At 44.8% G+C, this 14102-nt stretch overlaps 1 protein-coding gene across 1 annotated transcript in view; it reads right to left on the bottom strand.

The window, feature by feature from the left end:
- The window catches only part of SYNE2 (spectrin repeat containing nuclear envelope protein 2), a 233618-nt gene that overhangs the window by 120041 nt on the left and 99475 nt on the right, over window positions 1-14102 (bottom strand). Inside the window, exons 50-55 of the mRNA XM_082236352.1 lie at window positions 13682-13950; window positions 11997-12165; window positions 8764-8919; window positions 5917-6057; window positions 3559-3744; window positions 2478-2615 (exon numbers count right to left, since the gene is read on the bottom strand). Coding sequence (XP_082092478.1) covers window positions 2478-2615; window positions 3559-3744; window positions 5917-6057; window positions 8764-8919; window positions 11997-12165; window positions 13682-13950 — 1059 coding nt within the window. The remainder of the gene's footprint in view (window positions 1-2477; window positions 2616-3558; window positions 3745-5916; window positions 6058-8763; window positions 8920-11996; window positions 12166-13681; window positions 13951-14102) is intronic.

The raw sequence follows: 14102 nt of genomic DNA, 5'->3' as shown, positions 1-14102 counted from the left end.
CACGGGAAAGAAAAACTAGATAGCTTCCTCACACATCTCAACAGCCTACACCCCAAAATACAATTCACTATGGAAATAGAAGACAACAACCAACTCCCCTTCCTTGACGTCCTAATCTACAAAAAACCTGATGGCTCCCTAGGACACACTATCTACCGGAAAAAAACACACACCAACCGCTACTTACATGCACAATCACACCACCACCCTGCACAAATAAACTCCGTAGCCAAGACTCTCATCTCCAGAACCAAACGCCTGGCTGACAAAGACCACTTGACAACTGAGTTACAAAATCTCTCTAATGTGTTAATCGCCAATGGATACCAGCAAAACAGGGTTACCAAGCTAATCCAAAAAGAAACACCCCCCAAAAACCAAGACACAGAAGAAAACAATGGCATGGCCCTCCTTCCTTATATCAAGGGCACTACAGATAAAATTAGCAAAATCCTCCATAAACACAATATCAAAACAGCCTTCTGCACCAACCAAAAAATAGCCAATATCCTCAGAAACCCCAAAGACAAAATCCAGTTGGAAAACCAAGGGGTCTATGAAATACCCTGCAAAGTCTGCCCAGCCACGTACATTGGACAAACAAACAGACGAATAAATGCACGTATCGCAGAACACAAGAATGCCGTCAAAAAAGAAGAAAAAACTTCCTCTCTTTTCCAACACATGAAAGAAACAGGACACGAAATTAATTTTGCAGATTCCAAATTGCTCTTTAACATGGAACATCACCACAAGAGAATAATCATGGAAGCCATCGAGATAGAGAAACACCCTCACAACATGAACAAGCGTGACGACACGTCCCGCCTGCCAGACATCTGGAAATTAGCCCTCCCCACAAAAACCGACACCAGAACCAGAGGCACACAGAACGCCGTCACCAATCAACCACACCAGACCCAAACCCAGACCCTCTCCACAGATAAATTACAAACTCCATCCAGTAGCCAAACTATAGTGGCACCTCCGGATGCTGCACCCCCCTGCAATCCCTACACAGATCTGGCTGGCACAGGGCACAAAACCACAGCTCGCCCCTATACACGAAGCCAAGCCAGAGCACAACTAAATGCAGCACAGCCATCTTCGAAAAACTCTTCACAAGCTCAAGAGGTCAAGACACGAAAGCTTTAGCAACTAATCCACACTTAATGACCCACCTAAGTGGTATTCAGAATATCACTCATGAAATCACTCAAGATATCCCTCAAGTAATTAAGGAACAAAAGAAGAAAAGGCACACTAATCTAGGAACTTCCTCTCTGCCCAGAACGTTGGAGGCTATACACCACACCCCCTCAACAGTATTTATAGGAACTCAAACACTAAGACCCTGCTCTGTTCCAGTAACAAGAAGCCGAAAGCACCAGCCTGAAGATGACGAGTGAGACCTCGTCGAAACGTCGCCCAGACACCCCAACTCTTACACGGGAAGACACCCGAAGACACCAAAACCTGCATTCCTGTACCCGTGAAAATCTACGAAAGCATATATATATATATACACACACACACACACTCACACACACACATCTCCTCATCTTGATATCTCACTATTTTTTCTTACTGCCAAATTTATTTTATTAGTGTTAACTTCTTAATATGTTTACAATATGTCTCTAAATATTCCATAAAACATTTCCAAACTTCCTCAAATAATTTTTTATCCTGATGTCTTATTCCATTTGTCAGTCTTGCCATTTCTATATATTCTATTAACTTTGTCTGCCATTCTTCCTTTGTTGGTGTTGCTTCTTCCCTCCAGCTCTGAGCACTCACCATTTGTGCTGCTGTAGTAGCATACATAAAAAGAGATTTATGAGCCCTGGGTATATTTACACCTGTTATGCCTAAAAAAAAAAGCTTCTGGGGTTTTAACAAACATCTTTTTAAACATTTCCTCCCCAACTCATTATACAGTGGTACCTCGGTTTACGAACGTGATCCGTTCTGGAAGTCCATTCTTAAACCAAAATCGTTCTTAAACCGAGGCGCGCTTTCCCTAATGAGGCCTCCCGCCGCCAGTGCCATTCCATGATTCGGATTCCGTTCTTAGATCAAGGTAAAGTTCTCAAACCAAGACACTATTTCTGGTTTTGCGGAGTTTGTAAACCAAATCATTCTTAAACTGGACTGTTCTTAAACCGAGGTACCACTCGGTACCTTTTTGCACGGCCACAACACTGTAGATTGTACTTATCAAAATGCATCCTATTTTCCCCAACTGCACCCTGACTTAATCCAGATTTACTGTTTGTGCCTTGACAGATTTACTGTGGAAACTGTAAATCTAGATTAAATGATGGCGAGGGGGGATATGGGATGGCATTTTGATTTGGACAATGTCATAGGGAGGCTACACAAAACTTGCAAGTGTGAGCAGCACTGAATTCACAACCAGCTTGTGACTTTGCCATCTGGGCTTCTCAACTTAGCCAAGTGGATTATCCACTTACCTGGAGTGCATCGGCATGCTTGTTCAAAGCTTTTGCAGAGTCACTTTTCGCTTCCTCTGTGAGCAGACGGTTGGTGTTTTCAAGCCAAACCCGGGTGCTCTTCAGGAGTTCTTCACATTCTTCCATCTTGCTGGTAGCCTTTAGCACAAAACGCTGCATTATCATTTTTATACTAGGCTGAACGAACGAAGCCCTGAGATTGCTGAAAGCTGCTGCAAAGCAATTTCAATAAGCAATGCAGCTGCTCATGACACCTATGTGGAAAACAGCCTTTTGACCATAGGTTTCCATTTCTGGTTTAGAATATGAGAGCTGGGGGGAGATGGGGAGGGTGGGTGTATTAACAATATGGGGAAAATTTGGATACAACAAAGAAGGAACATTAGCAACATTGGGTACATGTGTTTTCCCCACTTTACTTTTGCAGAAACTTTGTGCCGTCAAATGTTTCCAGCTCTGCATTGCTATACCATACAGTGATCGAACTTTCAACCTTGGCATTATCAGCAGCATGCTCTAATCATAGCTGTCAACTTTTCCATTTTTTAAAGGGAAATCCCATTCGGAATAAGGGAATTTCCCTTTAAAAAGGGGAAACGTTGACAGCTATGGCTCTAATCCATGGGTAGGCAAACTAAGGCTTGGGGGCCGGATTCGGCCCAATTGCCTTCTAAATCAGGCCTGCGGAAGGTCCAGGAATCAGCGTGTTTTTACATGACTTTTGGAAGACATCTGAAGGCAGCCCTGTTTAGGGAAGCTTTTAATGTTTGACGCACTATTGTATTTTAATATTTTGTTGGAAGCCGCCCAGAGTGGCTGGGGAAGCCCAGCCAGATGGGCAGGGTATAAATAATAATAATAATAATTAGTAGTAGTAGTAGAATGTGTCCTTTTATTTAAAATGCATCTCTGGGTTATTTGTGGGGCATAGGAATTCGTTCATTATTTTTCCCCAAAATATAGTCCAGGCCCCCACACGGTCTGAAAAAGTTTGCTGACCCCTGCCTAACTGACTGAGCTATCCATGTTGGATATTTGATTAGCCAGGTCTGCCTTTCCATTGTCTCCAGCCATCTCTTACCCTGTTCAAATCTGCAGTTCTGCGCTCGGCCCGCTGAGAGACTTGCTGGTATCGCTGCAGCGGAATCATCCAACGATCCATCAGCTCCTGACCCTGCTGGCCAGGATCTTGCTCCACGAGGTCTTGAATCTCAGAATCCAGTTCGTTCATTTTGTAATGCCAAAGGTCCAGCATGTCCCAGATTCTCTGCGTGTAGCAAAAAACAGCACATCCGTTAACCAGAAGGGGCTTTATTCCTGTTTGTGATCTGTTTGGAGACACTTGCAACAGCAAAATAAAAAAATTCCTTCCAGTAGCACCTTAAAGACCAACTAAGTTCTTGGTATGAGCTTTCGTGTGCATGCACACTTCTTCAGATACACTGAAACAGAAGTTGCCAGATCCTTCTATATAGTGAGAAGGTGGGGAGGGGTATTACTCAGAAGTGTGGTGGGAATGGGAGATTGGCAGGTAGCTGAGATGAGCCTGTTGACGACTCTTAACGACTGCAATAGGTCTTACAGGAAAAGGCAAGGGGTGAGAAGGTGAAAAATGGCTTAGTCATGCATAATGAAATAAGAATCCAATGTCTTTGTTCAGACCAGGTCTCTCCATGGTTTTAAGTTTGGTAATGAGTTGCAATTCAGCAGCAACAGCAATTAGGGATGAGGCAAATGTAAACAGCAGTAAGAAAATGTGATTATTGCGAAGATGGCAGTAACAGACCATGAAGCTAAGTTAGAATTGAAGAAAGAGACAAAGTGGTCTTGGAATTATTAGAAGACAGAAATAATTAGCATCCAGATTTATTTTTAAACTATTATTTTTTTAAACACGTTGGAAAACAAGCAGAATTTGGGGGTACAATTTATTTTAAAAATCAAAAGATTCAAAACTACTACAGGGCTCTTCCCACTCCACCAGTTTGGCCACAAGGAGGAGTTCGAATGCATCCATTTCTGCATTTTTGTGTTGTTATACTGTACACGGCCCTGTCATCTTCGGATGAACATATACAGTGGTGCCCCTCAAGATGAATGCCTCGCAAGACGGAAAACTCGCTAGACGAAAGAGTTTTCCGTTTTGGAGGTGCTTCGCAAAACGAATTTCCTATGGGCTTGCTTCGCAAGACGACAATGTCTTGCGAGTTCCTGCTGGTTTTTTCCCCTCCCCCCCTTTTTCTAAGCTGCTAAGCCGCTTATCAGCTGATCCGATCAGCAGATAAGCCGCTAAAAGCCGCTAATAGCGATACTAGCGCTAATCTGCTAATCCGTCAATGGGCTTGCTTCGCAAGACAAAAAAACCGCTAGACGAAGAGAATCACAGAACGGATTCTTTTCTTCTTGCGAGGCACCACTGTATAAATTTTATAAATAATGATAATGATAACCACAGTTACTCATTTCGCCCGAAATGAGACAAACAATAGTTACTTCTTCAACTCTGTTGTTTTCTGAACAACCCAAGATCAAGCTACGGTCTACAATCCAGGCCAGTTCAGACAAACCACAGTTTACAGCTCACGACAGTTCACAGATTGTTAGTAGAAAACGGAAGCAGTGGATTCCAATCTGGTCGATGCAACTGTGGAGGGTGGGACCTGGGGAAGGAGCAGGTCTGCTACACATCACGCCATCTTCTGCAACCTGATGCTCCCAAGATGTTGCTGGACTACAACTCCCATCACCCCTGACCACTGGTCATGCTGGCTGGGACTGATGTGGATTTGAGCCTAACATGATTTGGATGGCACCAGATTGGGGGAGGCATTAGACAAGGATGGGAGGTAACCTGCAGGCAGAGCCAGGGGGGTGTAACAGTTAAGAGTGTTGGACTAGGACATGGGTAGGCAAACTAAGGCCCTGGGGACGGATCCAGCCCAATCGCCTTCTAATTCCGGCCCACGGATGGTCCGGGAATCAGTGTGTTTTTACATGAGTAGAATGTGTCCTTTTATTTAAAATGCATCTCTGGGTTATTTGTGGGGCCTGCCTGGTGTTTTTACATGAGTAGAATGTGTGCTTTTATTTAAAACATATCTCAGGGTTATTTGTGGGGCATAGGAATTTGTTCTCCCCCCCCTTCAAAATATAGTCCGGCCCCCACAAGGTCTGAAGGACAGTGTACTGGCCCCCTGCTGAAAAAGTTTGCTGACCCCTGGACTAGGACTTTGGAGACCAGGGTTCAGATTCCCACTGAGCCGTGAAGTTCACTGGGTTACCTTGGGTTTGCCACTCTCTGTCAGCCTAACCTAACTCCCAGGATTCTCGTGAGGATAAAATGGGGAGAGGAGCCCTGTAGGCCACCTTGGAGTCAATGTGGGATATAAATGTCTTAAATAAACAGACCTAAGCAACACCCTTGTTGAGTCATTAATACCTTCTGGATTTCTTTTGCTCTTGCAGTGCTCTTGCTCTTCTGCTGCAGCATGTTTTCAACCGCTTGCAGGCCTTTGCTGATGTCTTGTATTTTTTTATCTGCCGTGTAGTGTGGGGAAAGCTTCAGGGATTCCGTGGTGACCTAGAGCGGTTTAAAAACAACACGCAAACAAAATGAAAAGTCCTGCAGCGGAAAGGAGAGAAGAAGAGAAACACGAAGACCAAACTAGCACAGGACCTTTCAAATTACGTTCACCTGGCTTGAGAGCAGTACATGTGAAAAGGATCTAGGAGTCTTGGTTGACCACAAACTTGACATGAGCCAACAGTGTGACGCGGCAGCTAAAAAAGCCAATGCAATTCTGGGCCTCATCAATAGGAGTATAGCATCTAGATCAAGGGAAGTAATAGTGCCACTGTATTCTGCTCTGGTCAGACCTCACCTGGAGTACTGTGTCCAGTTCTGGGCACCACAGTTCAAGAAGGACACTGACAAACTGGAACGTGTCCAGAGGAGGGCAACCAAAATGGTCAAAGGCCTGGAAACGATGCCTTATGAGGAACGGCTAAGGGAGCTGGGCATGTTTAGCCTGGAGAAGAGGAGGTTAAGGGGTGATATGATAGCCATGTTCAAATATATAAAAGGATGTCACATAGAGGAGGGAGAAAGGTTGTTTTCTGCTGCTCCAGAGAAGCGGACACGGAGCAATGGATTCAAACTACAAGAAAGAAGATTCCACCTAAACATTAGGAAGAACTTCCTGACAGTAAGAGCTGTTCGACAGTGGAATTTGCTGCCAAGGAGTGTGGTGGAGTCTCCTACTTTGGAGGTCTTTAAGCAGAGGCTTGACAACCATATGTCAGGAGTGCTCTGATGGTGTTTCCTGCTTGGCAGGGGGTTGGACTCGATGGCCCTTGTGGTCTCTTCCAACTCTATGATTCTATACGTTCAGGTTTCTTGCCTTCTTTTTAAACAATCCTATATACATCACGGGATGTGGGTGGCGCTGTGGGTTAAACCACAGAGCCTAGGACTTGCCAATCAGAAGGTCGGCGGTTCGAATCCCTGCGATGGGGTGAGCTCCCGTTGCTCGGTCCCTGCTCCTGCCAACCTAGCAGTTTGAAAGCACGTCAAAGTGCAAGTAGATAAATAGGTACCGCTCCGGCGGGAAGGTAAATGGCGTTTCTGTGCGCTGTTCTGGTTTGCCAGAAGCGGCTTAGTCATGCTGGCCACATGACCCGGAAGCTGTACGCTGGCTCCCTCAGCCAATAAAACGAGATGAGTTCCAGAGTCGGCCACAACTGGACCTAATGGTCAGGGGTCCCTTTACTTTATATACATCAAACCACGTCCCAGGCAACCTCTGTGTTGTCTCTTTTCTTTCTATGCTTCCTACATCTATCTGTATGTGGAACAAATCTGCCATCTCTCCATTTTATGAATTTATAGTGGTTGGGGGGGGGGGAAGATACATATTAGTATTCTGAGAATGTAAGGAGAAACTGGCTGCATTCTGTTTCCCAACCAGAGCCTCCTAAGGGAAGCCTGGCAAGGTAAAAGATAAAGCCAAAGGACTCCTGGATGGTTAAGTCCAGTCAAGGGCAACTATGGGGTGCAGCGCTCATCTCGCTTCAGGCTGAGGGAGCCGGCGTTTGTCCACAGACAGCTTGCCAGGTAATGTGGCCAGCAGGACGAAATCCGATCGGCAAGCCCAAAAGGCTCAGTGGTTTAGAACACAGTGCTACCCCCGTTCCTTGGGAAGCCAGGAAGAAGGGCATGAGAGGGCAATAGGACGCTGTTGCTGTTGCTTTCAGCAACAGATATATACAACAGATACATTAATTGTGATTAGCAGCCTGCTCCTCCATGAATTTGCCACTCCTTTCAAAGCCTTAAAAGGTTGGTGGCTACCACATCCATTTCTTGTACAAGCAATTCCATAGTTTACCTATGGATCGTGTGAAGAAATGCCTCCCTTTTGCTTTCCTGAATCTCATACTGTTTATTTTCACTTGATGACCCCACTGGGTCTAAGTATTACAGGAGAAGAAGAAGAAATCATTCTTGCCATTTCCTCCATAATTTTATAAAACTTTATTTCATGACTTCTTGTTATTTAAACTTCACTAGAAAGGTCAAATTACTGGACTATGCTGCAAAAATGCAAAATCAAACGAAATTGGCAGTTTTTATTTTTAAACAGCAAACAGAATGCATATGCAACTAAAATTATTGGTCTTTTCCACGGTCCTTGCTCTTTTTACCAAGCAGTAAAATGCAGGTGCATTAGCTTTTTAAGGCAACTAACATGCTATGACAATCCATGTTCACTTTTTTTTTTTTTTTGGAAACCCAAACATGCAATGCACATTTTAGGGATTAAAGAACAGCCTGAGCTCCAATTAAATTGTCATCATATTAAAGCTAAGCTGGCTGCCTAGAATCTGCCTGACAAATTAGCCAATGGGTTTGTGGGAAGACTAAAAGGTGGTATAGCCTACTGGTAGGGTATCTGTTTGGTATGCAGGAGGTCCCCGGTTTGATCCCTATCTTCTCCAGGAAGAGACCTCTGCCTAAATCCCTGGAAAGCCACTGCCAGTCCGTGTAAACAACACATAAGCTAGTTGGAGCAATAGTCTGACTTCATATAAGTCGGCCTCCAATGCTATTCCTATATTCTATGCTCTTATTGTTGAAGCTACACAGTTATAGATCAGGACAATGCCTTAACCAGAGACCATAAGCAACCCAGGTCTTTCCAAATGTCAAGCAAGAAATGCATGCAAATAAGCCGGAAATCCAATATAAACTGTTCTGAGCCTCAAAATAAATAAAGGTGGCTTTTACCTTTTCTTCTAGCTCTTGCAAAGTTTGCTTGCAGTCTTCCAAATGAGTTTCAATCTCGACGGGAACTATCGTATACATTTCAGAGTATTTGATACGTAACTTATCCATTATCTCCTGGAGAATTTGCTTCTGGCTGTCAATGGCTCTCTGGATTTCCTAAGAGGGAGAAGGAAGCAATTGTGAGGCAGGGGAGTCCCCACTGCGGTTAGCAAGCGGACTGGTAGTTTTGGTGCCGTACAAAGCCTCATTTTGACTAGGCAGGCAAGCAGGTTAAACCTGAGAGATGCTCGCGTTGTTTAGTCGGATGATGCCTTTCAATTCACCCAAGAATAAATTAAACCTGATACCATTCCATTGTCCTGTCGAGGCATATTGACAGATGAAATAATATATTGAGCACCGAAAATACAGCTGCAATTAATCCTCGCAGCTTGGCTTTGTTGCATGTGGGAAGAAAACCCTTAAAAAAAAACACCAACCCACATATTTACCAAATGAAGTCCTACCAACAATAAAATGCAACAAAAAGCAACAGAGCTGGTATATTTAACTCTTGTGTCCATTCTAACAAAAAGATCGGAGAAAAACAGCCAGTCCCAGATCTGCATGAAGAGTATCAGTTTCATGAGCTAAAAGGAACTTGACAGTTGTCTCCTATTTGTGGTCCAGAAATTTAATCTGATCTACATGGCAGAAACAACTGAAAAGAAGCAAATTTTCAGCCAAATTTCTAGGACGTTTTACTTACAGTGCTGTTCCTAAGGCCAAGGCATTTCCCTGGCACTTAAATACAGAGCTTTGAGATTCGAATCAACGTATTGTGCAGTAAGAGTAGGAAAGTGGAAAGTAAGGGCATTTGTTCACCTAACAAGCTACAAAAAAAGACAGCTCTGCATATTTCTATCAATAAAGAGGCTGGCTTACAGTGTGTGTGAAACTTTGTGTGGCCAGGGGCATTGATGTTGATTTATGCAAGTGCCTCTCTAGTTATGCCTGCAGAAGATGCAACTTCTATCTATAATCTTTGGCCACACTCCCGCTATACATTTAAAGCAGTATCAAATTACTTTAAAGAGTCATGGATTCCCTCAAAGAATTATGGGGGCTGTAGTTTGTCGTTTGCTGAGAGCAGTTAGGAGATCCCTGTTCCCATCACAGATCTAACAGTTCCCATAGTTCTCTGGGAAAAAGGGATGGGTTGCTAAACCACCCTGGGAACTGTAGTTCTGTGATGGGAATAGGGCTCTCTTAACAACCCTCAGAAGCCTTAATAGACTACAGTTCCCAGGATTCTTTGTGGGGAAGCCATAGCTGCTTAAAGTGGTTTGATACTGCTTTGAATGTTTGGTGTAGATCAATGGTTCCCAATTAGGGGGACCCCTGTAGGTCCCCAGAATGCACCCAGGGGGTCCGCAGCCCCATCCTTTGCCTCCCCCCCTATTTTTTTGTCATTTCTGCATAGTAATATCACAAATTTTACAGTCTGTTTTAGCACTGTGCGTTTCCGAGCACAATTCAAAGTGTTGGTGCTGACCTTTAAAGCCCTAAACGGCCTCGGTCCAGTATACCTGAAGGAGCGTCTCCACCCTCATCGTTCTGGCCGTACACTAAGGTCCAGCGCTGAGGGCCTTCTGGCAGTTCCCTTGCTGCGAGAAGCGAAGTTGCAGGGAACCAGGCAGAGGGCCTTCTCGGTAGTGGCACCCACCCTGTGGAACACCCTCCCACCAGATGTCAAAGAGAAAAACAACTACCAGACTTTTAGAAGACATCTGAAGGCAGCCCTGTTTAGGGAAGCTTTTAATGTTTGATGGACTATTGTATTTTAATATTCTGTTGGAAGCTGTCCAGAGTGGCTGGGGGGACCCAGCCAGATGGGCGAGGTATAAATAATAAATTATTATTATTAATTATTGTTGTTGTTGTTGTTGTTGTTATTTCAACATATTGGCCAAAATCAGTTTTGAAATCACACTATGATAACAATTTTGACCTGGCAATACACAGTAATATATCGTTCCTTGCAAGAAAGAAAGAAAGGAGGGCAACTGATTTTGAGGCATTGCTGGTATTGCACGATGGATGGAGAACAGGGCAGCTGATTGCCCTCACTTCAAGGCACCATGGCACTGAGGCCAAGCAGCTTTTCTCAGTCAACAGAAAAGCAGCAGCAGCCACAGTGGGTGCTGGCTGCCCTGCTGATGGCAGCTTGATGCACCCCCCATCCCCATCCCCTCCCCTTCAAACCATGTGCTGGAGGTGACTCCTCTTCCTCCCCCCCCCCGCCCACCGGATCTTCGTGACTGCTCCTTCCATCATTCCCACACCTGATCTCCAATTTCAGACATCGCAGTACAGTGGTACCTTGGGTTACATACGCTTCAGGTTACAGACGCTTCAGGTTACAGGCGCTTCAGGTTACAGACTCGCTAACCCAGAAATAGTACCTTGGGTTAAGAACTTTGCTTCAGGATGAGAACAGAAATCGTGCTCTGGCGGCACGGCAGCAGCAGGCAGCCCCATTAGCTAAAGTGGTGCTTCAGGTTAAGAACAGTTTCAGGTTAAGAACGGACCTCCGGAACGAATTAAGTACTTAACCCGATGTACCACTGTACATCAGAATATCACAATGTTTAGCTGCTGATATATCACGATGTTGCAAACCAGATCTCACTCAGCCCTAGTCTGTTTTTCAGTATACCTAAAATCCTTTGCTTATTAGGGGCTACCCCACATTTTGTTCCAAATTTAGTTCGATGAGGGGGTCCGTGGCTTGGCTTTTGAAAAATAGGGGGTCCTCAGTAATTAGCTAATCGAGAACCACTGGTGTAGATTGTTAAGGATGACTTGGGGGCTTCCAGACTTTGCAGGCAGGATTCAATCAGATACAGGCAAATTCACAATTAAAATGGCACTCCTACACAACAAAACCACTTTAAAAAAGTTTTTTGGGATTTTTTCCTATAAGGAATGGGATGGGAAAACCCTCCAGAAAGTGTAGTATAGCTATCACTTGATACAATGTCATCCGCTTTATTATCAGTTCTATCTCCAGTAATAAAATTGTATCTCTGAAATATCGAAATAGAAATATTAATGGATCATTTGCTGATTTCAAAATTAACACTGAAGGCTCAGGGAGGGAGTCTGGAATAATTATCAGCACCCCACCTATGAAGACCCCACCCTGTAGTTGTGTTGCAACCACAAAGCATGACAGTGGATGTTTTACCAACCTCAAGTTTCGCTGTCTTTTCATTAAGTGGTTCTAAGTCTGTTTCGTGGATAAAAGATTCAGTGTCACGTAACGAAGCCTTCAAAGCGCCAATCTCCTCGTTCACTTTGTCCCGCTCTTCAATTTCAGACTGCACAGCATCCTTTTGCTTTTGAGCCTTTTGGAAGAGCCTGAGAAAATTGGAAGTCGTAATAGTAAGTCCAGGGAAGCCAGAATCTGAGTTCTAGCAGGCTCCTAATATGAGCCCATTACCTGGTTTCTAAGGCCCTAAACTCAAGCACAGCTTTCATTTCCACTCACTGGAAACCGCCAAGCTTCTCTATCTTTAAAACTACTACCAAACGATGTCTACTTAGAAGTAAGTCCCACTGAGTTCAATGAAGCTTACTCCCAAGTAAGTAAATTTGGGATTGTAGGCTTAAGGATCATCAGTAGTGGATCACACAATCAGTAGTGGGTGGTAGGGCAGTGTGAATGGGGCTCTTTTGATCTCCCAGCTTCCCCATGCCATGCATTGCTGTTATTTATCGGGAGGCAGGGAGAGGCAAACCAGTGGGGGAGCTCAGCATGGTGATGATCTGATGCTCCTGCCACCGTGTCCACACCACGCCAAGTCCACTGCGGCATTACCCTTCCTCTTAGTGACACAGTTTTGGGAAGCCAGGAGAGGAATGCTGCGCCAACCCACCTGCTACTGCACATAAATACGCAATGAGTAATTAATTGGTTAGATTTATCACTTTAAAACTAGGCCCGGGGAACCTGTGGCTCTCTAGATGTTGCTGGACTGGAACTCCCATAATCCTTTCCCAATACTGGCTGGGACTGATGGGAGCTGGAGTCCCGAAACACCTGGAGGACCACGCTTTAGAAGAAGAAGAAAAGAGTTTGGATTTGATATTCCGCTCTATCACTACCCTAAGGACCCTTTAGGGACGCAGGTGGCGCTGTGGGTTAAACCACAGAGCCTAGGACTTGCTGATCAGAAGGTCGGCGGTTCGAATCCCCACGACGGGGTGAGCTCCCGTTGCTCGGTCCCTGCTCCTGCCAACTTAGCAGTTCGAAAGCACGTCAAAGTGCAAGTAGATACATAGGTACCGCTCTGGCGGGAAGGTAAACGGCGTTTCCGTGCGCTGCTCTGATTCGCCAGAAGCAGCTTAGTCATGCTGGCCACATGACCCGGAAGCTGTACGCCGGCTCCCTTGGCCAATAAAGCGAGATGAGCACCGCAACCCCAGAATCGTCCGCGACTGGACCTAATGGTCAGGGGTCCCTTTACCCTTTACTAAGAACCCTTTACCTTTTAAGGAGTCGCAAAACAGCTAAGAATCTCCTTTTTCCCTTCCTCTCCCACAACAAACACTCTGTGAGGTGAGTGAGGCTGAGAGACTTCAAAGAAGTGTGACTAGCCCAGGGTCACCCAGCCGCTGCATGTGGAGGAGCGGGGAAGCAAACCGGTTCACCAGATTACGAGTCCACCGCTCTTAACCACTACACCACACTGGCTTACAATGACAATTTACTGTGGGAAAGTGTTTCCTTTGATGTGTCCTGATTCTCCCACATTTGGCTTCAGTGGAGGACTCAGAGTCTTAAGCCTCATGAGAAATGAAGAAGAAGGTTTTTCCGTCAACTTCATCCAAGCCACGCATAAATGTGTACACCTCAACATTTACTTAGACTTACTCTTTTGTTCGATTCTGCATGGTGTGGATTTCATTCATAACAGGAAGGCCTCCTCCCTCCGCAGACGGACATTCAGGGACCCTGAGAATACTCCTGACGCGCTGAAGTATTAAATGCAACAACCGTTTCTCAGCATTCACACTTTCTCCATAAAAGTTTGTACATTCCAGGAATTCTTCCAGCTCCTCTTTGCTGGCTCTCTCCTTTTCTTTCAGGTTTTCAGGCAGTTCTTCCTGAAGATTGTCTAGAATGATGCTTTCTCGTTCCATCTGAAGAAAGAAGAAGATAGCCACCAGGGGAGGAAGAAGGAAAACAAGATTACGATCCTTTGCACACTTACTTGCAAGTAACACAGTGCGATTTATTTCTGAGCAAGCATGCATAAATGACTCCAGTTAATAACACTTATTTCATACATAAT

This window comes from Podarcis vaucheri (genome assembly GCF_965113315.1).
Source record: "Podarcis vaucheri genome assembly, chromosome: 1".
Classification (NCBI taxonomy): Eukaryota; Metazoa; Chordata; class Lepidosauria; order Squamata; family Lacertidae; genus Podarcis; species Podarcis vaucheri.
The sequence above is the reverse complement of the archived record's forward strand: the minus strand, read 5'-3'. Positions and strand labels throughout refer to the sequence as shown.